Source organism: Hyperoodon ampullatus, assembly GCF_949752795.1.
Source record: "Hyperoodon ampullatus genome assembly, chromosome: 3".
NCBI classification, from domain to species: domain Eukaryota; kingdom Metazoa; phylum Chordata; class Mammalia; order Artiodactyla; family Ziphiidae; genus Hyperoodon; species Hyperoodon ampullatus.
In genome coordinates, this window is record NC_136916.1 from 118,984,261 (window position 1) to 119,012,173 (window position 27,913).

The window sequence follows — 27,913 nt, forward strand, 5'->3', positions numbered from 1 at the left end:
TCTATTGATTTGAGTCTTCTCCCTTTTTTTCTTGATGAGTCTGGCTAACGGTTTATCAATTTTATTTATCTTCTCAAAGAACCAGCTTTTAGTTTTATTGATCTTTGCTATCGTTTCCTTCATTTCTTTTTCATTTATTTCTGATCTGATTTATATGATTTCTTTCCTTCAGCTCACTTTGGGATGTTTTTGTTCTTCTTTCTCCAATTGCTTTAGGTGCAGGGTCAGGGTGTTTATTCGAGATGTTTCCTGTTTCTTAAGGTAGGATTGTATTGCTATAAACTTCCCTCTTAGAGCTGCTTTTGCTGCATCCCATAGGTTTTGGGTCATCGTGTCTCCATTGTCATTTGTTTGTAGGTATTTTTTAATTTTCTTTTTGATTTCTTCAGTGATCACTTTGTTATTAAGTAGTGTATTGTTTAGCCTCCATGTGTTTGTATTTTTTACAGCTCTATTCCTGTAATTGATATCTAGTCTCATAGCATTGTGGTCGGAAAAGATACTTGATACAATTTCAATTTTCTTAAATTTACCAAGGCTTGATTTGCGACCCAAGATATGATCTATCCTGGAGAATGTTCCATGAGCACTTGAGAAGAATGTGTATTCTGTTGTTTTTGGATGGAATGTCCTATAAATGTCAATTAAGTCCATCTTGTTTAATGTATCATTTAAAGCTTGTGTTTCCTTATTTATTTTCATTTTGGATGATCTGTCCATTGGTGAAAGTGGGGTGTTAAAGTCCCCTACTATGATTGTGTTACTGTCGATTTCCCCTTTTATGGCTGTTAGTATTTGCCTTATGTATTGAGGTGCTCCTATGTTGGGTGCATAAATATTTACAATTGTTATATCTTCCTCTTGGATCAATCCCTTGAACCTTATATAGTGTCCTTCTTTGTCTCTTCTAGTAGTCTTTATTTTAAAGTCTATTTTGTCTGGTATGAGAATTGCTACTCCAGCTTTCTTTTGGTTTCCATTTGCATGGAATACCTTTTTCCATCCCCTTACTTTCAGTCTGTATGTGTCTCTAGGTCTGAAGTGGGTCTCTTGTAGACAGCATATATATGGGTCTTGTTTTTGTATCCATTCATCCAATCTGTGTCTTTTGGTGGGAGCATTTAGTCCATTTACATTTAAGGTAATTATTGATATGTATGTTCCTATTCCCATTTCCTTAATTGCTTTGGGTTTGTTATTGTAGGTATATTCCTTCTGTTGTGTTTCTTGCCTAGTGAAGTTCCTTTAGCATTTGTTGTAAAGCTGGTTTGGTGGTGCTGAAGTCTCTAAGCTTTTGCTTGTCTGTAAATGTTTTAATTTCTCCATCAAATCTGAATGAGATCCTTACTGGGTAGAGTAATGTTGGTTGCTGATTTTTCTCCTTCATCACTTTAATTATGTCCTGCCACTCCCTTCTGGCTTGTAGCGTTTCTCCTGAGAGATCAGCTGTTAACCTGATGGGGATTCCCTTGTGTGTTATTTGTTGTTTTTCCCTTGCTGCTTTTAATATGATTTCTTTGTGTTTAATTTTTGACAGTTTGATTAATATGTGTCTTGGCGTATTTCTCCTTGGATTTTTTCTGTATGGGACTCTCTGTGCCTCCTGGACTTGATTAACTATTTCCTTTCCCATATTAGGGAAGTTTTCAACTATAATCTCTTCAAATGTTTTCTCAGTCCCTTTCTCTTTCTCTTCTTCTTCTGGAACCCCTATAATTCGAATGTTGGTGCATTTAATGTTGTCCCAGAGGTCTCTGAGACTGTCCTCTGTTGTTTTCATTCTTTTTGCTTTATTTTGCTCTGCATCAGTTATTTCCACTATTTTATCTTCCACCTCACTTATCCGTTCTTCTGCCTCAGTTATTCTGCTATTGATCCCGTCTAGAGTATTTTTCATTTCATTTATTGTGTTTTTAATTGATGCTTGATTCATCTTTAGTTCTTCTAGGTCCTTGTTAAATGTTTCTTGCATGTTGTCTCTTCTATTTCAAAGGTTTTGGATCTTGGAAATAGAATCTTGGATCATCTTTACTATCATTATTCTGAATTCTTTTTCAGGTAGACTGCCTATTTCCTCTTCATTTGTTAGGTCTGGTGGGTTTTTATCTTGCTCCTTCTCCTGCTGTGTGTTTTTCTGTCTTCTCATTTTGCTTATCTTACTGTGTTTGGGGTCTCCTTTTTCAGGCTGCAGGTTCGTAGTTCCCGTTGTTTTTGGTGTCTGTCCCCAGTGGCTAAGGTTGGTTTAGTGGGTTGTGTAGGCTTCCTGGTGGAGGGGACTAGTGCCTGTGTTCTGGTGGATGAGGCTGGATCTTGTCTTTCTGGTGGGCAGGTCCACGTCTGGTGGTGTGTTTTGGGGTGTCTGTGGACTTATTATGATTTTAGGCAGCCTCTCTGCTAATGGGTGGCATTGTGTTCCTGTATTGCTAGTTGTTTGGCATAGGGTGTCCAGCACTGTAGCTTGTTGATCGTTGAGTGAAGCTGGGTGCTGGTGTTGAGATGGAGATCTCTGGAAGATTTTCGCCGTTTGATATTATGTGGAGCTGGGAGGTCTCTTGTGGACCAGTGTCCTGAAGTTGGCTCTCCCACCTCAGAGCACTGACTCCTGGCTCCTCAATTTGGGATGATTTGTTGTCTATTCATGTATTCCACAGTTGCAGGGTACATCAAGTTGATTGTGGAGCTTTAATCCGCTGCTTCTGAGGCTGCTGGGAGAGATTTCCCTTTCTCTTCTTTGTTCTCACAGTTCCCGGGTCTCAGCTTTGGATTTGGCCCCACCTCTGCGTGTAGGTCGCCGGAGGGCGTCTGTTCTTCGCTCAGACAGGACAGGGTTAAAGGAGCAGCCGCTTCGGGGACTCTGGCTCACTCAGGCTGCGGGGGATGGAGCCTCACGGAGTGCGTGGTGAGCCTTCAGCGGCAGAGGCCGGCGTGATGTTGCACCAGCCCGAGGCGCGCCGTGCCTTCTCCCAGGGAAGCCGTCCATGTGTCCCGGGACCCCGGCAGTGACGGGCTGCACAGGCTCCCCGGAAAGGGGGCGTGGACAGTGACCTGCGCTCGCACACAGGCCTCTTGGCGGCGGCAGCAGCAGCCCCAGCGTCCCACGTCCGTCACTGGGCTCCGCGCTTTCAGCCGCAGTTCGCGCCCGTCTCTGGAGCTCCTTTAAGCAGCGCTCTTAATCCCCTCTCCTCGCGCACCAGGAAACCAAGAGGGAAGAAAAAGTCTCTTGCCTCTTTGGTAGCTCCAGAGTTTTCCCGGACTCCCTCCCGGCTAGCTGTGGCGCATTAGCCCCCTTCAGGCTGAGTTCTCGCCGCCAGCCCCAGTCCTCTCCCTGCACTGTGACCGAAGCCCGAGCCTTAGCTTCCAGCGCCTTCCACCCCGGCGGGCGAGCAGACAAGCCTCTCGGGCTGGTGAGTGCCGCTCGGCACCGATCCTCTGTGCGGGGATCTCTCCGCTTTGCCCTACCCAGGTATGTGGAGAGTTTCTTGCCTTTTGGGAGGTCTGAGGTCTTCTTCCAGCGTTCAGTAGGTGTTCTGTCTCAAGTCACTTATAATATTGATCTACACTTGCATTGGGCTCACAGTGTTAATGCATTTTCATGGACTCTATTACAGTTTGGTCTTGAGCTACACAATATCCTGATAAGAGGGAAGATGGGACAGATATTATCCTTGTTTTATATATGAAAAAGCAAAGGTCAGAAAGTGATAAGTGGCATAGCTAGTACTTAAACCCACACCTTCTCTTACCAAACGCAATGGACTTTCCTCTGCAACAAGAATCCATAAGCGTTTTTGAGTGCTGATCTTACGTTTAGTGGCATTGGCAAATAGCTCCCAGCTTTTGTTTTTCTCTCTGAAATCTGACACTCAGCTTCCTTGATTCTCCATGTTACTTGCTTCTAACTTGCTTTTAACCTGCTTAACTTTAGCCTGCTTCCTATTTCATTTCTGGCATTCTTCTTTCTTACCATCATTTTGATTGTTCTGTTTTGTATCCCTGTGCACTGACACCATCCTTAAGATTTTTCTATTGACATATAATTAATATATAACATTATATTAGTTTCAGGTGTACCACATAATTATTTGGTACCTGTGTATATTGTGAAATGATCATCACAGTAAGTCTAGTTAACATCCATCATCCCACATATTTACACCATTTTTCTTGTGCTGAGAACTTCTAAGAGCTACTTTCTTAGCAACTTTCAAATATACAATACAGTATTTTAACTGTAATCACCATGCTGTACATTAAATCATCCCCAGGACTTATTTATTTTATAACCAAAAGTTTGTACCTTTTGACCACCACACCCAGTTTGCCCATCTCCTACTCCCTGCCTCTGGCAACCATGAATCTGTTCTCTGTATCTATGAGGGGGTTTTTTTTTGTTGTTTGTTTGTTTTTAGATTCTACATATGAGGTCATACAGTATTTCTCTTTCTCTATCTGACTTATTTCATTTAGCAGAATGTCCTCAAGGTCCATCCATGTCATTGCCAGTAGCAGGATTTCCTTCTTTTTTATTGCTGAATGACATTCTATTGTGTGTGTATATCTATATCACATTTTCTTTATTCATTCATCTGTTGATAGGTAGATTGTTTCCATATCTTGGCTATTGTGAATGATGTGGCTATGAAAATGGGAGTGTGGATATCTCTTCAAGATCCTGATTTCATTTCCTTTGGCTATATGCCCAGAAGTGGGATTGCTGGATCATATGGTAGTTCTATTTTTAATTTTTTGAAGAGTCTCCATGCTGTTTCCATAGTGGCTGTACCAATTTACATTTCCCACAACAGTGTACAAGGGTTCCAACACTTGAACTCACACTTCCAACACAGCCTCACCGACACTTGATGTCTCTTGTCTTTTTCTTTTTTTCTTGTCTTTTTGATAATAGCTATTCTAACATGTGTGAGGTGATATCTCACTGTGATTTTTATTTGCATTTCCCTGATAATTAGTGACATTGAGCATCTTTTCATGAACCAGTTGGCCATTTGCTTGTCTTCTTGGGAAAAATCTCTACTGAGTTTCTTTGCCCATTTTTAAATTGGATTGTTTGTTTTTCTTGCTATCGAGTTGGAAGAGTTTCTTACATATTTTGGAATTAACTCCTTATGAGATAGATAGTTTGTAAATATTTTCTCCCATTTCGTAAGTTGCCTTTTCATTCTGCAGATTGTTTATTTTGCTGTGCAGAGGCTTTTAAGTTTGATGTAATCCCACTTGTTTATTTTTGCTTTTGTTGCTTGTGCTTTTGGTGTCATATCCAAAAAATCATCACCAAGACCAACATCAAGGAACTTTTCCCTGTGGTTTCTTCCAGTTTTACAGTTTCAGGTCTTACATTTAAGTTTTTAAATTCATTTTGAGTTAATTTTTGTGTGTAGTGTAAGATAGGAGTCCAATTTCATTCTTTAGCATGTGAATATTCAATTTTCCCAGGACAGTTTATTGAAGAACCTATACTTTCACCATTGAGTATTGTTGGCTTCCTTGTCAAATATTAGTTGACTATATATGCATGCTATAATTTCCGAGATCCTGATTCTGTTCCATTGGTCTCTGTGTCTGTTTTTTTTTTTTTTTTTTTTTTTTTTTGGCGGTACGCAGGCCTCTCACTGTTATGGCCTCTCCCATTGCGGAGCACAGGCTCCGGACGCGCAGGCTCAGCAGCCATGGCTCTTGGGCCTAGCCGCTCCATGGCATGTGGGATCTTCCCAGACCGGGGCACGAACCCATGTCCCCTGCATCGGCAGGCGGACTCTTCACCACTGCGCCATCAGGGAAGCTCTGGGCAGAGGATCTTAATAGACATTTTTCCAAAGAAGATATACAGGTAGCCCAACAGGCACATGAAAAGATGTTCAACATCACTAATTATTAGGAAAATGCAAATCAAAACCAGTGAACTATTACCTCACACCTGTTAGAATGGCTATTATCCAGAAGGCAAGAAATAACAAGTATTTGAGAGGATGTGGAGAAAAGGGAACCTTCTTACACTGTTAGTGAGATTGTAAATTGGTGCAGCCACTATGGAAAACAGTATGGAGGTTCCTCAAAAAATTAAGAATAGAATTATCATGTGATCTGGGTATTCCACTTCTGGGTGTTTATCCAAAGAATATGAAAACAGTAATTGGAAAAGATATATGCACTCCTATGTTCATTGCAGCATTATTTATAATTGCTGAAATATGGAAACAACCTAAGTGTGCATCCATGGATGAATGAATAAAGAAGATGTGGCGCATATATATATATATATATATACATACATACATAGTGGTGTATATATATATGTGTATATATATATACACATATATACGTGTGTGTGTGTGTGCCTTATACATATACGTGCACACACACAATGGACTACTACTCATCCATAAAAAGAATGAAATCTTGTCACTTGTGACAACATGGATGGACTTTGAGGGTATTATTCTAAGTGAAATAAGTCAGAAGAAAAAAGGCAAATGTCATATAATTTCACTCATATGTGGAATTTAAAATGAAACAAAACCAAAAGAAATAAATAAACAAATCAAAACCAAAAGAAACTCATAGATACAGAGGACAGATTGTTGGTTACCAGAGGAGAAGGGGGCTTTGGGGTGAGGAAAAGGGGTGAAGGGGGTCAGTTTTATGGTGATGGACAGTAGACTTTGAGGGTGGTAACTTTGTAGTTGAATGAGAGTGTTGTACACCTGAAACTTACATAATAAAAAGTAGAATGATAAATACTGTTCTTATATGTGGAATCTAAAAAGCAGAAGTTATAGAAACATAAAATAGAATTGTGGTTGCAAGGGCTGGGGCAGGAGAAGAGGAATGAGGAGATGTTTGTCAATGGGTGTAAACCTTCATTTATAAGATAAATTCTGGGGCTCTAAGGTACAGCATGGTGACTATAATTAACAATACTGTATTATATACTTGAAAGTTGTTAAAAGAGTAGATCTTAAATGTTATCACCACACAAAAACAATGGTAATTATATGAGGGGATTGGGGTGTTAACTAACCTTATCGTGGTAATCATTTCACAGTACATATGTTTACCATATCATTACACAGCATACCTTAAGCTTATATATGTTATATGTCAATAATATCACAGTAAAGCTGGAAAACAAACAAAAAACCCAAACCTACCTTTTAGTTCTGCTTTATAGTTATAGATTCTGTCAGTAATTCCTTCTCAAGTGTTCTACAGAGCTGCATAATCCATAGCTAGTCAGCAAGCGGGGAATATGAAAATCTTACATTCTACTTTTTTTCAGGCTGTTCTACTTTTTCTTGGTATATACATATGTGTTTATTTTTCTTGATATATACATATACATACACATACATATATTCTATAGTCTGTATTTCTCTATTCTCTAGTCTAATTACATATTGAGTTGAATACAATTTCTTGAGATGGGGGAAGTATATATAGTAAGTCACAGAGAGGGTCAATATCCCTTTTGCACTTTAGTACATCTTAAAGTATATAACCAGCTTGTATGGAATTGTTATATTTGGAATTTGGGCCTATATTCACTATAAAGAAAAATATTTCTGTAACAAATTATTATTTACTAGGAAAGTTAAATGCAGTTAATTTAGTGACAGTAGCTCAAAAGGCAAGGAATGCTGTATCAAAGGATTGGAACTGCTCTCTCTTTTATTAGTAATGAGTGTTGTTAGAGTTTCAAGTTACTAATGCATAATTCTTGTAAATTATTTATTAATATATTATATTAATATTATTATTAAAAATTAAGTTGGTTCTCTAATGATTAGATAAAATGAATATTAGGCTGAAATTCTGTTATTTAAGCCTGTAAGTATTGAATTGAAAATAATTGAATACTATGTATAGAAATTCAATATTGTTAAGGTGCTTTTGAAAATAGACTTACAAATTGATTTTATTTATTTATTTATTTATTTTTGGCTGCATTGGATCGTCATTGCTGTGCGCGGGCTTTCTCTAGTTGCAGTGAGCAGGGGCTACTCTTCGTTGTGGTGCACGGGCTTCTTATTGCGGTGGCTTCTCTTGTTGTGGAGCACGGGCTCTAGGCACACAGGCTTCAGTAGTTGTGGCACATGGGCTCAGTAGTTGTGGCTCGCGGGCTCTAGAGCACAGGTTCAGTAGTTGTGGTGCACGGGCTTAGCTGCTCCGCAGCATGTGGGATCTTCCCGGACCAGGGATCGAACCCATATCCCCTGCATTGGCAGGCGGATTCTTAATCACTGTGCCACCAGGGAAGTCCCACAAATTGATTTTATAAGGTAAGGCATTTTAATAATTTTTGCCCATTCTACCACTTGTTTTTGCATTAAACTAAAAGTAGAGCATGCACTTTGTTTGGATATGTAAAGAGCATTCATTTTTAATTAAGAATATATAAAATCACAATTAATTCATATCTACTTTATGGTGTTACTTTTATGTAGCTAATGCAATGTCATGTGACCAAATTATTGCACTTTGCTTTAACTAACCCACTGTTAACTTATAAGATCACTTTTGAAAAACATCAAGAATAGATGATTTAAATTTTTTCAATAGTGACCAAATTACATTAATAGCAATTGTAACCGAATTAATTTTAAATGTACAGCAACTAAATTGATTTTATATTTTTTCTGTTTCTTTGTCTCCTTATAAATAAGAGAGTAAAATCTGCAGTTCAGTTGAAGAAGGAGACCATAACTCCATTAGAGATTAAGGATGACATGCAAAGTAGTATGAAAGAGGTGATGTTTCAAAAAACAAAGGAGTTGGAGCACTGGATGGCTGAGCAAAATGAAACTGAGGAATCCGTCTCCATGAAAGAAAATACAGATACTATCTTAGACAACATGCAGGGCAGATACAGTTCGAGAGACCTGTCTCTCTCTCTCATTGAATCATCTAGACAAGCTGGCATTACTTACATTGCTTATCCCAAGAAAAAGAAGATGAAACTGAAGAAAGGATTAAGACTCAGTAAACTTGCACTTGTGTATGATGAGTTATCCAAGCCTCCAAAAATTCTTAAAAGGTCTTGTTTAATCAACAATTGTTATAGTTTAAGAAATGTATTATGGTTTGGGCCTTACTTTTATAATTCACTCATTGAAGCATCCTTTTGTGTGTGTATTTCCTGGGCCCATCTCTGGTACCAATTAATTTATCAGTCAGGGTCCCAGGAGTAAACAGCACTCTCAATTTAGAATAATTCTAGGAAGGTATAACAAGGGCAATTTACAAAGATGTCAGAGCATAGGGAAACCACAAATGATAGAGTAGTATCCTGGGACTAGAAATAATAGAGCCAGTCTCTACCCCTGAGTATGAGAGGACAAAAAGAGGGAGTGATTACTAGAACCTGGAAGAAAGAAATTGTATGGAAAGGATTTCCTTGAAATAAGTAGTGAACTTTGGTCAAAGATCATGGCCAGTGTGAGGCAACCCTTCAGGAGGGGACCAGAGGAATAAATACTTTGACTTCACTCTTTCCCTTTTCAGGGCTCCTAATTGGACATATTTGATTAGAAGACAGCAAGGGATCCTATGTCTATAGTCTGTACAGACTAGTACTCCAGGGCAAAGAGCAAGGCAGAGAAGGATAGAGATAAATGTGCAGGTGGAAACAAAACCTATTTGGCACAGATGGTCTTTCTAAGGTGGCATTTGACCAGAAATAGTAATTGAGAAGGAGTCAGCCACTCAGAAGGACTGGAAAATGCAATACCCTTGAGGCTTGCTCTGTGCCTGGAACAGTGGGAGGCGAGAAAGTAGTGTTATTAGAGATATTTGCTGGGGTCTTATCATGTAGAGTCTTGTAGACTATGGTGAAAAGTTTGATTTGTATTCTAGGTACTAGAGAAAACTCTTGGAGGGAGTGACATGATCGGATTTACATTTGTTTAAAAAAAAAACATGCTAGCTGCCATGTGGAGAATGGATGAGACCAAGAGGAGAAGCAGGGAACTAAGAAGTTATTGTACTCTAGACAGAAGAGGTGATGGTGGCTTGCACTAGAGTGTAGAGAAGAGTGGGTAGTGTCACAAAGTAAGGAAAGGGAAGGGTACTGATTTTTCTCACTCGTATTCTCCTACTTTTAGCACGAGTCTTTCTCATAGTACACACTCGGTAAATATTAATGAAATGATGGGGTGTGATTTTTTTTTTCTTCGCATAGAATGTGTTTATTCTCTCTTGTGTGGCTAGTACAGCACCGGCATGCATAAATGCTACTGAATGAAAACTGTGTGGGAAATGGAGAGTTTGAGGAGGATAATCCTAGAAGAAACATACCATTTGAAAGCTTATTACATGTCATCTAATTTGATTGCCTACTAAGTTTGGGATGAAGTCTAGGATGTTTTTTTGTTAGCCTGTTGTGGAGGCAAATCTTTCCTTCTTCCTCAAGTTCATGTCCTTGCGAACCATTTAGATGTCATTTCCTTTCTCACATCAAGTTTTAACTCCTCAATTCTCCATTGTATTTCCTCCGGTTGGTGGTAGGGGTGTAAATTAAGCCTGAAGGGAGCACTGACTCTTTATTTCAGTTCTCTACAAAGGCTGCATCTTTAATAACAGTCTTCTGCTTTCATAAACTCACAGAGATTCTTCATATGATCTCAATGAATGAACAGGAGGACTTGGTTTGCATAAAAGTACCATGTAATTTTATTTTGATAACAGAGAAATAGTAATTTTTTCTGTGGCTGAGTTGATTTATTCATTATAAAAATTATATTTCTGTAATTTAAAAATCACTCTTTTGAATACTAGATCAGAGTCTCATGGAATCCTTCCTGGACAGAAGAAATTTTTGCTCAAAGTTCCACTATATGAACGTCTATTACGGTGTCCCAGTCTACCTTTGTGTTTAAATTTTGACAAATTTGCCCAAAGTAAAGGAAGAATTCCAGAAAATAGTGGTCCTCAAACATGGGCCCTTGACATGTTCTCTAAGCCTAAACAAAAGAAGACAACCCCAAGAGAGAAAGTTGTTAAAATATCTGTTCATGAAGACTCGTCTGAAAGAGTGAAAAGAACACCAAAAATAGAATTGAGTGATTCTTTGGAGTCTGGTCTTCCTCCAGCGGTCATTAGCCATTATGAATCCGAAGTGGAGATCTTGACTGAAGAAATAAATAGTAAGAAGGAATATCCTGCATTTTTATATTGTAGGCGTGGAGCTCTTTATAGGAAACTGGGAAAGTTCCAGAGTGCCATGAATGATCTACAGGAAGTAAGTTTTTATTTAATCAAATAATAATATTAACAATTTATCCTTGCTTATAACTATATATTAACTTTTACTAGGATTTTGAACAATGAATATTTGTATTATACATATGGGATTGTGAAATTATGATTATTGGCATTTTCAAATAATTAACATTAAAAACATTTGATTTTGTCTGTCAGATTGGGAAGCATCATTTTATACTATACACATACAAAACCATTGGGATCAATAATGTTTGAAAATTTATTTGATGGGATATCTTCCCTTAAATCAATTTAAATTGAATTTATACATTTATTTTCTAGGCTATACTCTTGGAGCCATTGTTTCTCAATGCCTATTGGCACCGACATTTCATTTATCTTTTCCAAGGCAAAATTAATGAAGCTTTGGATGACTTGAATTATATAAATAAATATAATAAAAATAATGCAGGTGGGTTGTCTGTGCAGTTATATTACTTAGATCTTTACCTAAGCTTTGGTCATTTAGTGGTATAAAGATACATAATTCAAGACATATACATCTCCACAAATGGTTGTGACTTCCCAAGTTAAATTTACTCTCGATATCATATATTTAGGACTGTTTGTGATCCTATTGTTTTAAAAATACTTATCATGGTTTGAAATGTTAATGTCCTTGGTATACATTACAATAAATTAGTTCCTTACTGCTCATCCCGTAAGAAGAATATGAACTTACAATTTTTAGTTATAGAAATGATTTACAAATTTAGTCTGAATTAGAGTTGCAGCGTTCTTAAGACTTCACATTTACGTTTGTATTTACGTACCATTCTCTAACCAACTTGAATGACTAGACATGGAACTTTTGGGGAATGAGAAAATGTCATATTCATCTTTGTATCTCCAGCACCCACAACATACCCCTAGAATATAACATGAGCTTAATAAATGTTTTTTTTAAATCTATGCTGATCTCTGCTAAAAGTCCATAAGATTTTGTACCATCAAAATATAACTTTTTACTATGAATATTAAAGGATTATGAAACATTTCAGATATACAAAAAAGAAAAGTTAATTTTTGTTATTTCATATTGAAATTGAAAACACTTTTAACCATAAGCATTTATCCAGGCTTTGAGAACAAATTTTGCATTGTTGAAATAAAAAACAAATCTTAAGTTAAATGGCAAAGAAAGTATAATAGAGATACATTATTCTAAGACTACATTTTTGGAGGGTGAAGGATTCATCTTTAAAAATTTAGGACTGTAACACTAAATTTTACCTTTTTAATTTTCTTTAGAGGCATATTTTTCAAGGGCAGAAATTTTCAGAGGAAAAAAAGACAGTACTTTGGCAATTCTAAATTATACTCAAGCAATTAAGTGCAAGCCCATGGATGCTGATATGTATTTCAGGAGGGGTGAGATGTACGAAATAGAAAACAAAGTACTGGCCATTGATGACTTTTCTAAAGTAAGCTGTATCACATATAATTCTGCCATTTATATATTTTAGAGCATGATATTCTCATCCTAATATTAGAGCAAATTGTTGAAATTCTTTCATATGTTATATAATCAAAATTATTTTATTTTATTTTATTATTTTTATTTATTTATTTTTTTTTTTTGCGGTACGCGGGCCTCTCACTGTTGTGGCCCCTCCCGCTGCAGAGCACAGGCTCTGGACACGCAGGCCCAGCAGCAATGGCTCACTGGCCCAGCCACTCCGCGGCATGTGGGATCCTCCCGGACCAGGGCACGAACCCGTGTCCCCTGAATCAGCAGGCGGACTCTCAACCACTGCGCCACCAGGGAAGCCCTAAAATTAGTTTATTTTAGATTAGGCCCTAGAACATTTGTTACTGGGATTGATATTAACAGTATGTCAATGATTTTTTTGAATGGATGGATTTACATCAGAGTCAGGTGTGGGAGCATTGAGGCAAGAGGCAACTTTGAGGGGGACTTGACTTTTCCAGCTCTCTTCTCTTGGACTATGAAGCAGTGAATAAAGAAACCTTTGAAGATTGCTTCTTTCTTTCAAACAATGGAGAAAATCATTTTCTGCTTCTTAACTCTTGAGACGTAGCTGATTCTCTTCCACAGCAAACCTCTCTGCTTTAAAAGAAAACTATGCTCACTGGCTCATTCATTCATTCATTCATTTACTCACAAATATTTATTGGCTAAGGCACTGTGTAGTGTAATGTAGTGGATAAATCTTGGTGAATGAAACAGACATGTGTCATGCTTACATGGAGCCTATAATTTAAAGGACAGATATTAAAGAAATAAATATATACACTAATATATAATTACAAATTGTGATGAATGCTATGATGGAAATAAAGATTATGGGAGGCAATTTATGTTTGGTTGGGGGATAGCAGAGAATTCCCTTGAGGAAGTGAATTTTAGCTGAACTGTATTTTGAGGCTAGAGTCAGGCAGATATTCCCCTGATTGCGGCAGAATTGTAACCATGAACTCCTGACTTTAAATTCTTAGTTCTTAGTACAATTGAGAACTTAGATGTTATTGAAATAATTTAGCTTTTCATGTTTCCAACTGCCCTGTTTCTTAATCTATGATGGTTAGCCACATACTTGACTTTCTTTTGCTTCAAGAGAATATTATAAGTTTGGTAACTTCTTGTCTAGAAGTGACCACAAATCTCTTTTGAAGATATTAAAATTATTAAAATATCTTTTCTGATCATTTCCTTTATCTAGCACCAATAGTTTAAAGATTGGCTAATGCAGCAACTTGAGGTCAAACAAACTTCAGAATCTTTAGAGGTTTCTTTTCCCTGTTTTAAAAATACTTCATAATCTTTGTGCTTCATTTTTCTCCCCACTATCAATAGGCAAGGAACTTTACAACTGAGTTTACAATGATTTAGTCTCGTTACTCTATTGCCTTGTATGTCAATGTGAAATGAATGAACCATGCCAAGGCCGATTCATTTCTTTTCACCGTTTTAGGGACTAAATTAATCCATATTTAATTTCATTGAATCAGCCTTGATGTGATCTAATATATATTGTCTTTAATTGGAATAAAATGCCATGATAGATCCAATATAACCCTACTCTAGCTGAACAATTACTTATGAGGTTTTATTAATAAAAATTTTAGTGGGCAGAAACCTTGACTTCTTGTATGTGCTGGTTTTTGTTTTTGTTTTTTTTTTAATAAAACCTCCCCTTTCTAGAATTTGATGACAAATGGACTTCGTAAAGGCATGGTCTTCAAATGCAAATCTGAAAGTTCTGGCATCTTAAAGTAGTTTGTTTTTATGTAATCTGAAGTTAAAAACATGGTTTTAGTCCATTTAATTTGCTATGGGATTATATACTTTTGTTGTTTTTTTTTTCATTATGTGATATGTTTTTGTGCCTCCCCTCCATACCCCCGTGTAGTGTATCTTTTATGATCCCAGAAGAACAGAGGCATTATTTAAACGTGGGATGTTCTACTATGAAAATGAAAACTGGATTGCAGCTGAAGAGGATTTTACAGCCTTGTTAAATATAGATCCCCAAAATTCTCAAGCAAGGTGAGAATTATTTTAGATATGGTTTTTGAATGGTTTTTTTTTTTTTGAAATACATTCTCAGGAAAGAAAATTTCTTGAAATACATCAGACAGCCCTTTAAAAGTAGTGAATCGATTTTTAGTGCTACTAGTGAAGGAAAATCTTTACCTATACCCTAAGAGTAGTGGGTAGTTTAACTTAAATGGCATGAAATGATAATTTAGAATTGTTTCATTTGCATTTCCTGAATACTATTTACATTATCAATTTTTGAAGTATTGACCTATATTTTATTTCTTTGGATTTCTTTTCATATACTTTGTATTCATTCAGTACAGAGAACTGTTCATATAGATTTCTGTGCTATCTTATTGTAACTGGGATATTAAACTTTGCTCTTCCAACCTTATTGTGCATAATACAGTTTCCATTTTGTTGCTTTTCTTTTCATCTAAGTTTTGTTTTGAAGAGGCTTAAAATGTGTATGTAGCCATACCTATTCATCTCTTCACTCACAGTTTTTGTTTAACATTAACATTTTTATAGAAAAATACAGTAAGCATCCAAAAAAAGTATACAAAGTACAAACATACAGCTTAATGACTTATCACAATGTAAATGCTTGTGTAACCATTATCAGGTCAAGAAACAACATTTCTAGCACCCCCTTGTGCCTTTGCCTTCCTGAGAAGGTAACCACTGTCCTGACTTGTATTTCTTTATAGTTTCAACACATAAGTATGTGTCCCTAAACATTCTTGGTTTATTTTGCCTGTTTTTTTTTTTGAACTTTATATAAAGAGAATCATTAGGTAGTTTTCTTTCAATTCTAACTTATTTCATTGAATATTATGTACTATTGCATGTGGCTGTAGTTTGCTCCTTTTAATTTTTGTATAGTGTTCAGTTACATGAATATATTACAGTTTACTTATCCATCCTACTGTTGATGGACAGTTGAGTGTTTCTAATTTTTGATGATCACAAATACTGTTTCCTTCAACTTTCTTGTACGTGACACACATATACTCATTTCCTTTGGATACACAAGTAGGGGTAGAACATCTGGTACATAGGGTATGCAGTTGTTCAGCTGTAGGGCCAAACTAATTTTACAAACTGGTTGTACTACCAGCAGTATATGCAGGCTCCACACCAGTACTGGGTACTATTATAACTTTCAAATTTTAGCCATCCTAGTGGGTGTGTAGTATTATCTCATTTAGTTTGAATTTTCATTTTCTTCATTACCAACATGATTATTCATTTTCAAAATTTTCTTAACCATTTGGATTTTCTTTTTTGTCGTTCGTGACTTTTGGGTTTTTGGTCTTTTTTCTTATTCATTTGTATGAACTATTACATATTCTTGATACGGGCCCTTTGTTGGTTATATTTACAGCACATTTTTTTCCTCCTCCAGATTGTCACTGCACTCCTTAAATAATTGTCTTTTGGTAAACAAAGTTTTAAAATGAAACATAGTCTGATTTAGTAACCTTTTTCTTTAAGGTTAGTGCTTTTTGTATACTATAAGTAAGTTTTTCCTATTTTTGTGTCATGTAGATATTCTCCTGTCTGATCTTCTAGAAGGTTTATTGTTTCGCTTTTAAAGTTAGATTTACAGTGCACCTAGAATCAATATTTGTATATGATGTGAAGTAGGGAAATAAATTTCACTTTTTCTACATGCATGTTCAATTTTCCAAGCAACATTTAATAAAAACCCTGTGCCTTTACCATTGCTTTGCAGTGTTAGCTTTGTAGGAAATGAAGATCCATGTATGGGTGGATCTATTTCTCAGTCTCTTTTTCTATTTTGCGGGTTTTAAAAAAATCTATCTTTGCACCAATATTATGGTGCCTTAAATACTATAGTTTCATAATAAGTCTTGAAATCCTGTAGAACAGTTCTTTTGATCTGTCAAAATTGTCAGAGCATTCCTTGGCTTTTTTGCATTTCCAAACACATTGAGTTGGGTTAAACTATATGAAAATTGACTTCTTTATAGATCAAAATAGTAAAATTTCAAAATTTCATACGGTTTAACCTAACAGAATCAGCAGGTCAACTTCTGTGGCAATTCCTTTGTATTTTGATTGGGGTTGCAATGAATTTATAGAGCAGTAGGGGGAAATTGACATCCTAACAATTTTGAGTCTTTTCATATATGCATACGGTACATTCTATTTCTTTAGGTCTTCATTCCTTTTGGTCAGTAATGTTTCATAGTATGTGTAAAGAAGTCTCTTTCATATCTTTTTCTTTTTTAAATTAATCAATTAATTATTTTAAAAAACATCTTTATTGGAGTATAATTGCTTTACAATGGTGTGTTAGTTTCTGCTTTATAACAAAGTGAATCAGCTATACATATAAATATATCCCCATATCTCCTCCCTCTTGCATCTCCCTCCCTCTCACCCTCCCTATCCCACCCCTCTAGGTGGTCACAAAGCACTGAGCTGATCTCCCTGTGCTATGTGGCTGCTTCCCACTAGCTATCTATTTTACATTTGGTAGTGTATATATGTCCATGCCGCTCTCTCACTTTGTCCCAGCTTCCCCTTCCCCTTCCCTGTGTCCTCAAGTCCATTCTCTAGTAGGCCTGCGTCTTTATTCCCGTCCTGCCCCTAGGTTCTTCATAACCTTTTTTTTTTTTAGATTCCATATATATGTGTTAGCGTACAGTATTTGTTTTTCTCTTTCTGACTTACTTCACTCTGTATGACAGACCCTAGGTCCATCCACCTCACTACAAATAACTCAATTTCATTTCTTTTTATGGCTGAGTAATATTCCATTGTATATATGTGCTGCATCCTCTTTATCCATTCATCTGTCGATGGATGCGTAGGTTGCTTCCATGTCCTGGCTATTGTAAATACAGCTGCAATGAACATTGTGGTACATGACTCTTTTTGAATTATGGTTTTCTCAGGGTATATGCCCAGTAGTGGGATTTCTGGGTCGTATTATAGTTCTATTTTTAGTTTTTTAAGGAACCTCCATACTGTTCTCCATAGTGACTGTATAAATTTACATTCTGACTAACAGTTCAAGAGGGTTCCCCGTTCTCCACAATCTCTCCAGCATTTATTGTTTCTGGATTTTTTTTATGATGGCCATTCTGACCAGTGTGAGGTGCTACCTCATTGTGGTTTTGATTTGCATTCCTCTAATGACTAGTGATGTTGAGCATCCTTTCATGTGTTGGTTGGCAATGTGTATATCTTCTTTGGAGAAATGTCTGTTTAAGACTTCTGCCCATTCTTGGATTGGGTTGTTTGGTTTTTTGATATTGAGCTGCATGAGCTGCTTGTATATTTTGGAGATTAATCCTTTGTCAGTTGCTTTGTTTGCAAATATTTTCTCCCATTCTGAGGGTTGTCTTTTGGTCTTGTTTATGGTTTCCTTTGCTGTGCAAAAGCTTTTAAGTTTAATTAAGTCCCATTTGTGTGTTTTTGTTTTAATTTCCATTTCTCTAGGAGGTGGGTCAAAAAGGATCTTGCTGTGATTTATGTCATAGAGTGTTCTGCCTATGTTTTCCTCTAAGAGTTTTATAGTCTTTGACCTTACGTTTTGGTCTTTAATCCATTTTGAGTTTACTTTTGTGTATGGTGTTAGAGAGTGTTCTAATTTCATTTTTTAACATGTAGCTGTCCAGCTTTCCCAGCACCACTTATTGAAGAGGCTGTCTTTTCTCCATTATATATTTTTCCCTTCTTTATCAAAGATAAGTTGACCATAGATGCCTGGGTTTATCTCTGGGCTTTCTATCCTGTTCCATTGATGAATATTTCTCTTTTTGTGCCAGTACCATACTGTCTTGATTACTGTAGCTTTGGAGTGTACTCGGAGGTCCAGGAGCCTGATTCCTCCAGCTCTGTTTTTCTTTCTCAAGATTGCTTTGCCTATTCAGGGCCTTTTGTGTTTCCATACAAACTGTGAAATTTTTTGTTCTAGTTCTGTGAAAAATTTCATTGGTAGTCTGATAGGGATTGCATTGAATCTGACAGATTGCTTTGGGTAGTATGGTCATTTTCACAATGTTGATTCTTCCAATCCAAGAACATGGTGTATCTCTCCATCTGTTTGTATCATCTTTCATTTCTTTCATCAGTGTCTTATACTTTTCTGCATACAGGTCTTTGGTCTCCTTAGGTAGATTTATTCCTAAGTATTTTATTCTTTTTGTTGCAATGGTAAATGGGAGTGTTTCCTTAATTTCTCTTTCAGATTTTTCATCATTAGTGTATAGGACTGCAAGAGATTTCTGTGCATTAATTTTGTATCCTGCTGCTTTACCAAATTCATTGATTAGCTCTTGTAGTTTTCTGGTAGCATCTTTAGGATTCTCTATGTATAGTATCATGTCATCTGCAAACAGTGACAGTTTTACTTCTTCTGTTTTGATTTGGATTCCTTTTATTTCTTTTTCTTCTCTGATTGCTGTGGCTAAAACTTCTGAAACTATGTGGAATATTAGTGGTGAGAGTGGACAACCTTGTCTTATTCCTGATCTTAGCGGAAATGGTTTCAGTTTTTCACCATTGAGAACAATGTTGGCTGTGGGTTTCTCATATATGGCCTTTATTATGTTGAGGTAAGTTCTCTCTATGCCTACTTTCTGGAGGGTTTTTATCATAAATTGGTGTTGAATTTTGTCAAAAGCTTTTTCTGAATCTACTGAGATGATCATATGGTTTTCATCCTGCACTTCGTTAATATAGTGCATCAAATTGATTGATTTGGATATATTGAAGAATCCTTGCATTCCTGGGATAAACCCACTTGAACATGATGTATGATCCTTTTAATTTGCTTCATTCTGTCTGCGATTATTTTGTTGAGGATTTTTGCATCTATGTTCATCGGTGATATTGGCCTGTAGTTTTCTTTCTTTGTGACATCTTTGTCTGGTTTTGGTATCAGGGTGATGGTGGCCTCTTAGAATGAGTTTGGGAGTGTTCCTCCCTCTACTATATTTTGGAATAGTTTGAGAAGGATAGGTGTTAGCTCTTCTCTAAATGTTTGACAGAATTCGCCTGTGAAGCCATCTGGTCCTGGGCTTTTGTTTGTTGGAAGATATTTAATCACAACTTCAATTTCAGTGCTGTGATGGGTCTGTTTATATTTTCTATTTCTTCCTGGTTCTGTCTCAGAACGTTGTGCTTTTCTAAGAATTTGTCCATTTCTTCCAGGTTGTCCATTTTATTGGCATATAGTCGCTTGTAGTAATCTCTCATGATCCTTTGTATTTCTGCAGTGTGATGTTACTTCTCCTTTTTCATTTCTCATTCTATTGATCTGAGTCTTCTCCCTTTGTTTCTTTTTTTTAAATTTATTTATGGCTGCATTTGACTTCATTGCTGTGCGAGGGCGTCTTGCTGTGGTGGCTTCTCTTGTGGCAGAGCATGGGCTCTAGGCGTACAGGCTTCAGTAGTTGTGGCACACAGTCTTAGCTGCTCTGTGGCATGTGGGAACCTCCTGGACCAAGGATCGAACCCATGTCCCCTGCATTGGCAGGCGGATTCTTAACCACTGCACCACCAAGGAAGCCCCTCCCTTTGTTTCTTGATGAGTCTGGCTAATGGTTTATCAATTTTATTTACCTTCTCAAAGAACCAACTTTTAGGTTTATTGATCTTTGCAATCATTTCCTTCATTTCTTTTTCATTTATTTCTGATCTAATCTTTATGATTTCTTTCCTTCTGCTAACTATGGGTTTTTGTTGTTGTTTTTCTTCTTCCCCTTCTTTCTCTAATTGCTTTAGGTGTCAGGTTAGGTTCTTTATTTGAGATAGGATTGTATTGCTATAAACTTCCCTCTTAGAACTGCTTTTGCTGCATCCCATAGGTTTTGGGCCGTCGTGTTTTCATTGTCACTTGTTTCTAGGTATTTTTTGATTTCCTCTTTGATTTCTTCAGTGATCTCTTGGTTATATAGTAGTGTATTGTTTAGCCTCCATGTGTTTGTATTTTTTACAGATTTTTTTTCCTGAAATTGATATCTAGTCTCATAGCATTGTGGTCAGAAAAGATACTTGATACGTTTTCAGTTCTCTTAAATTTACCAAGGCTTGAGTTGTGACCCAGGATATGACCTATCCTAGAGAATGTTCCATGAGAACTTGAGAAGAAAGTGTATTCTGTTCTTTTTGGATGGAATGTCCTATAAATATCAATGAAGTCCATCTTGTTTAATGTATCATTTAAGCTTGTGTTTCCTTATTCATTTTCATTTTGGTTGAGCTGTCCATTGGTGAAAGTGGGGTGTTAAAGCCCCCTACTATGATTGTGTTACTGTCAATATCCCCTTTTATGGCTGTTAGCATTGGCCTTATGTATTGAGGTGCTCCTACGTTGGGTGCATAAAGATTTACAATTTTTATATCTTCTTCTTTGATTGATCCCTTGATCATTATGCAGTGTCCTTCTTTGTCTCTTGTAATAGTCTTTATTTCAAAGTCTATTTTGTCTGTTATGAGAATTACTACTCCAGCTTTCTTTTGATTTCCAGTTGCATGGAATATGTTTTTCCATCCCCTCACTTTTGGTCTTTATGTATCCCTACGTCTGAAGTTGGCCTCTTGTAGACAGCATATATACAGGTCTTATTTTTGTATCCATTCAGCCAGTCTGTATCTTTTAGTTGGAGCACTTAATCCATTTACATTTAAGTTAATTATCGATATGTATGTTCCTATTACCATTTTCTTTATTGTTTTGGGTTCGTTATTGTAGGTCTTTTCCTTCTCTTGTGCTTCCTACCTAGAGAAGTTCCTTTAGCATTTGTTGTGAAGCTGGTTTGGTGGTGCTGAATTCTCTTTGCTTTTGCTTGTCTGTAAAGGTTTTAGTTGCTCCATCAAATCTGAATGAGATCCTTGCTGGGTAGAGTAATCTTGGTTGTAGGTTTTTCCCCTTCACCACTTTAAATATGTCCCACCACTCCCTTATGGCTTGCAGAGTTTCTGCTGAGAGATCAGCTGTTAACCTTATGGGGGTTCCCTTGTACGGTATTTGTTGCTTTTCCCTTGCTGATTTTAATATTTTTTCTTTGTATTTAATTTTTCATAGTTTGATTAATATGTGTCTTGGCGTGTTTCTCCTTGGATTTATCCTGTATGGGACTCTAGCCCTTTCTGGACTTGGTTGGCTATTTCCTTTCCCATATTAGGGAATTGTTCAAGTTTAATTTCTTCAAATATTTCCTCAGTCTCTATCTTTTCCTTTTCTTCTTCTGGGACCCCTATAATTTGAATGTTGGTGCGTTTAATGTTGTCCCAGAAGTCTGTGAGACTGTCCTCAATTCTTTTCATTCTTTTTTCTTTATTCTGCTCTGTGGTAGTTATTTCCACTATTTTATCTTCCAGGTCAGTTATGTGTTCTTCTGCCTCATTTATTCTGCTACTGATTCCTTCTAGAGAATTTTTAATTTCATTTATTGTGTGTTCATCATTGTTTGTTTGCTCTTTAGTTCTTCTAGGTCCTTCTTAAACGTTTCTTTTATTTTCTCCATTCTATTTCCAAGATTTTGGATCATCTTTACTATCACTACTCTGAATTCTTTTTCAGGTAGACTGCCTATTTCCTCTTTATTTGTTTGGTTTGGTTGGTTTTTACCTTGCTCCTTCGTCTGCTGTGTATTTCTCTGTCTTCTCATTTTGAATAACTTACTGTGTTTGGGGTCTCCTTTTCACAGGCTGCATGTTCATAGTTCCCATTGTTTTTGGTGTCTGCCCCCAGTGGGTAAGGTTGGTTCAGTGGGTTGTGTGGGTTTCTTCGTGGAGGAGACTGGTGCCTGTGTTTTGGTGGATGAGGCTGGATCTAGTCGTTCTGGTGGGCAGGACCACCTCCCATGATCTGTTTTGGGGTGTCTGTGCCCCTGCTATGATTTTACGCAGCCTCTCTGCGAATGCGTGGTTTGTCTTCCTGTCTTGCTAGTTGTTTGCAATGGGGTTTCCAGCACTGTAGGTTGCTGGTTTTTGAGTGGAGCTGCATCTTAGTCTTGTGACGGAGATCTCTGGGAGAGCTCTTGCGGATCAATATTACATGGAGCCAGGAGGTCTCTGGTGGTCCAATGTTCTGAACTCAGCTCTCCCACCTCAGAAGCTCAGGCCTGACAGCTGGCCAGAGCACTAAGACCTTGTCAGCCACACAGCTCAGAAGAAAAGGGAGAAGAAAAAAAAAGAAAGAAAAATAAATAAATAAATAAAATAAAATAAATTTAAATATTAGAATAAAAATTTTTTAAAGGTAATAAAAAAAAAGAAGAGAGCAACCAAACCAATAAACAAATCCAACAATGATAAAAAGATCTAAAATTGAAACTAAAGTAAACTTATAAATTAGAAACTAGTCAGTCACATATAGCAAACCTCAAGTCCACAGTTGCTCCCAAAGTCCACCGCCTCAATGTTGGGAGGATTTTTTGTCTGTTCAGTTTTTTCATGGCTGCATGGAGAAATTTTCCTTTCTCTTCTTTGTTTGCACAGCTCCTGTGGTTCAGCTTTGGATTTGGCCCTGCCTCTGCATGTAGGTTGCCCTCTGACATCTTCTCTTCACCCAGACAGGACGGGGTTAAAGGAGTGGCTGACTAGGAGGCTCTGTCTCACTCAGGCTGTAGGGAGGGAGGGGTACAGAATGCGGGGTGAGCCTGTGGCTACAGAGGCTGGCCTGACATTGCAACAGCCTGATGCATGCCCCCCGGGACCCTGGCAGTGGCGGACTGCACAGGCTTCCGGGAGGGGAGGTGTGGATAGTGACCTGTGCTTACACACAGGCTTCTTGGTGGCTGCAGCAGCAGCCTTAGCGTTTCATGACTGTCTCTGGTGTCCGTGCTGATAGCCACGGCTCGCGCCTGTCTCTGAAGCTCGTTTAGGGGATGCTCTGAATCCCCAATCCTCGCACACCCTGAAACAATTGTCTCTTGCTTCTTAGGCATTTCCAGACTTTTTCCCAGATTCTCTCCCAGCTAGCTCTGGTGCGTTAGCCCCCTTCAGGCTGTGTTCACGTAGCCAACCCCAGTCCTCTTCCTGGGATCTGCCCTCTGACGCCCAAGCCTCAGCTCCCAGCCCTCACCCATCCCAGCGGGTGAGCAGACAAGCCTCTCAGGCTGGTGAGTGCTGGTTGGCACCAATCCTCTGTGCGGGAACCTCTCCGCTTTGCCCTCCGCACCCCTGTTGCTGCGCTCTCCTCCATGGCTCCAAAGCTTCCCCCCTGCCCACGCCCTGTCTCCGCCCGCGAAGGGGCTTCCTAGTGTGTGGAAACTTCTCCTCCTTCACAGCTCCCTCCGAGAGGTGTGGGTCCCATCCCTATTCTTTTGTCTCTGTTTTTTCTTTTTTCTTTTGCCCTACGCAGGTACATAGGGATTTTCTTGCCTTTTGGGAAGTCTGAAGTCTTCTGCCAGTAGATGTTCTGTAGGAGTTGTTCCACATGTAGATGTATTTTTGGGGAGGAAGGTGATCTCTATGTCTTACTCCTCTGCCATCTTGAAGGTCCTCCCTTGGCATTTATTTTCTTTTAGCACTTTGAACATATTGCAATGCAGTGTCATATAGATTCCTTTTTTTTTTAAGTGAAAAAAATCAGTGGTTAGTCAATGCCTTTGAAAGTAATGTGTCTTTTTCCTTTGGTTGCTTTTAAACTTTTCTCATTGTCTTTGTTTTTTTAATTTTTATTTATTTATTTATTTATTTATTTTTGGCTGTGTTGGATCTTCATTGCAGTGCGAGGACTTTTCTCTAGTTGCGACAAGCGGGGGCTACTCTTCGTCGAGGTGCACGGGCTTCTCATTGCAGTGGCTTCTCTTGTTGCGAAGCACAGGCTCTAGGAGTGTGGGCTTCAGTAGTTGTGGCATGCGGGCTCAGTAGTTGTGGCTCATGGGCTCTAGAGCGCAGGCTCAGTAGTTGTGGCACACGGGCCTAGTTGCATTGTGGCCTGTGGGATCTTCCCGGACCAGGACTCAAACCCATGTCCCCTGCATTGGCAGGCAGATTTTTAACCACTGTGCCACCAGGGAAGCCCTTCTTATTGTCCTTGGATTTCAGCAGTTTTGGTATATTGTGCCTAAGAGTGGTTTTCTTTTTACTTATTGTGTTTATGATTCATAGACTATTCAGTGAGTCATGATCTTTCCAGCTGTGATTTTGGATGAAAAATCAGCTATTCATCTTATTGAGTATTCCAAGTACATGATGAGTTGCTTCTCTCATACTGCTTTCAAGATTCTTTCTTTGTCTGTGGCTTTCACCAGGTTGATTATAAGGTGCCTCTAGATTTCTTCGAATTTATGGAATCACTGAGCTTGGTTGTATAGACTCATTTCTTTCATCAAATTTGGGAAGCTTTCAACCATTACTTTTTCAAATGTCATTTCTGCTCCTTTACTATCTCCTTTCCTTTTGTGACTTGCAATGTATGCATATGTTGGTATGCTTGATGGTGTTCCAGAGGTCCCTTAGCCTTTTTTTGTTTTTTCACTCTCTTTTTCTTTCTGCTTCTCAGGCTGGATAATCTGAATTGACCTTACTTCAAGTTTCCTGAATCTTTCTTTTGCCTTCTCAAATCTGTTGTTGAAACCTAGTGAATTTTCATTCATTTTTGTAGTTTTCAACTCCAGAATTTCTATTTGCTTCCTTTTTTTCAATAATTTCTCTATCTATCAATCTAGTTCTATCTATCAGTATTTTTATTGATGCTCTCTATGTGTTGAGACATCATTCTCCTAGTTTTCTTTAGTTCTTTATGGTTTCTTTTAGCTATATGAACATATTTAAGACAGTTTTGTGGGTTGTTTTGTTTTGTTTTGTTTTTTGTTTTTGGCTGGGCCAAATGGCTTTCAGGATCTTAGTTCCCTGACCAGGGATCGAACCTGCACCCTGGCAGTGAAAGCACCGAGTCCTAACCACTGGACTGCCATGGGTTTCCCAAAGATAGTTTATTTAAAGTCTTTTAAGTTGATTTTAAGACAGTTGATTTTAAGTCTTTGTCCAATGTCTGGGCTTCCTCGGGGATGGTTTCTATTTTTTTCTTTTTATCCTGTGAATGGGCCATATTTTCTTCTTCCTTTGCATTACTTGTAATTTTTTGTTGAAAAGTAGTCACTTTGAATATTATTATGTGGCACCTTTGGATATCAGATTCACCTCCTCCTCTTCCAGTGTTTTTTTTTTTGCTGCTTCTTGTCATTCATGTAGTTTGTTTAGTGACTTTTCTGAACAGATTTTGTAAGTCTGTATTCTTTGTCATGTGTGGCCACTGAAGTCTGTGTTCTGTTACCTTGGAGTTAGCTAGTGATTTGACTAAGATTCCAACTAAACCAACCAATGAAACAATCAAAAAAACTCTCTCAGTCTTTGCAGATTGACTCTCTTTTGGGGCACTCCTTGAATGCTTATCCAGACAACCTCAATGCCTTAGCTTTCATGTCCGACTTGCACAGAGCCTGAATTAACAGGAGGTGAAAGCTAAGGGTCTTTGTAGGTCTTTTCTGTGCATGCTTTCAGCCTTGGGTTTGCATGTGGCCTTTTAGATTCCCTACAATATGCAGAAACTTTCTAAAGCCCTCATCCCCCTGGTATCTCTTTCTCCACCTTCTTTCTTACAAGGGTTTTTGGTTTGACAATTGCCTGCCCCAACTGTTATCCCTTGTCCCAAGTGGCAGCAGCTAATACATTTGCCTTTAAATGACTTTGATAAATACCATCCAGGAAGTCACATTACCCTGGGAAAGCTCTAAGGCAGTCAAAACAAAGGGAAACATTTGAGCCAGTCTTTCAGTGATCCATCAGACAGGTCAAAACTACACAGCTACAGTTCTTTGAGAATAAGATTTGTATTGTTCCCTCTGGTACTAGTAACCTGCATCAGGAATGCAGGTTGTTTTCTTCAAGGCCACCATGGGTCTAGGAAGTTGGGGAGGGAAATCGGGTGAGTTAGAACACCACAGAGCTCTCTTACCAAAATTCAGCAGCTTTTCCTCCTTCATTAAGTATTACCCTGGTGATTCTAAGTTTTTAATTAGATTCTTAATTCTTTAATTGCTTCTGACAGTGTTTGCCTGCTTATTCATTGCTTTTGTGGAAAGGTGGAGTTTCGGAGTTCCCTGTTCTACCTCTTTTGCTCTACTCTTATCTCCCAACTCATTTTATCATTGCATCAACTTTAACTTAACAATAACGTTGGTGATAATAAGAATCTTCATCTTTTGAACTTAATGAAAATGTCTTTGACGTTTACCAAGAAACATCACAGTTGTAATTTTTGAGCCATTTATTCTTTAATTATTTCAAGGGAATATCTCTTTATTCCTGTTTAAATTTTTTTCCTATGAGCTACGTATAAGAATTTCATGGTAATAGGCTTTCTAATTTTGAAGGATAAATGCCTCTTGACCATCATATATTTTTATTTTTTTTATTTTTTAGTTTTTTATTTTTTATTTTTTTGCATTACGTGGGCCTCTCACTGCTGTGGCCTCTCCTGTTGCGGAGCACAGGCTCTGGACACACAGGCTCAGCGGCCATGGCTCACGGGCCCAGCCGCTCCGCTGCATGTGGGATCTTCCCGGACCGGGGCACAAACCCGTGTCCCCTGCATCGGCAGGTGGACTCTCAACCACTGCGCCACCAGGGAAGCCCCAATCATATATTTTTAGATAGAATATTATTAAACAATACTGAATTTGCTTTGTCTTCACTTTCTTTAAGAGCTTTTCATCTATATTCATAGTAAGATTGTTCACTAATTTCATAGTCAGATTTTGATTTCAGGATTTGGCTACTTTCTCAAAATGAATTAAGTCTGTCATCTTTTTCTTTTCTTAGAAACATGTCCTTTAGAATTGGATAATTTTTGTTCTTTGAAAGTTTGAAATAACTTACTTCTAAAATTATCTCAGCTTGCAGCCATTTGAAGGGAGGGCAAACTTTTTTGAAGCTCTTTAAAAATTCATCCCTAGTTATTGTTCTATTCTGGTTGTCTACTTCTTTACTTAAAGGGGAATTACTTGCAGGAAGGCATCAGATTAGTTGGAGAAGAACAGAAGGTTAATTCAAGGTGTTATAATGTGGTGTTATCTTATGGGAGGCCTTATATGCCTTTTTAAAGAATTCAGCCATATCCCATTGTCAATAGGGGGC

At 37.8% G+C, this 27,913-nt stretch overlaps 1 protein-coding gene across 1 annotated transcript in view; it reads left to right on the forward strand.

Moving 5' to 3' along the window:
- TTC6 (tetratricopeptide repeat domain 6) overlaps positions 1 to 27,913 on the forward strand; it is a gene marked incomplete at both ends in the record, with an annotated part of 227,725 nt that overhangs the window by 148,085 nt on the left and 51,727 nt on the right. Inside the window, 5 exon segments of the mRNA XM_079699166.1 lie at positions 8,682 to 9,056; positions 10,799 to 11,254; positions 11,560 to 11,689; positions 12,529 to 12,701; positions 14,652 to 14,788. Coding sequence (XP_079555292.1) covers positions 8,682 to 9,056; positions 10,799 to 11,254; positions 11,560 to 11,689; positions 12,529 to 12,701; positions 14,652 to 14,788 — 1,271 coding nt within the window.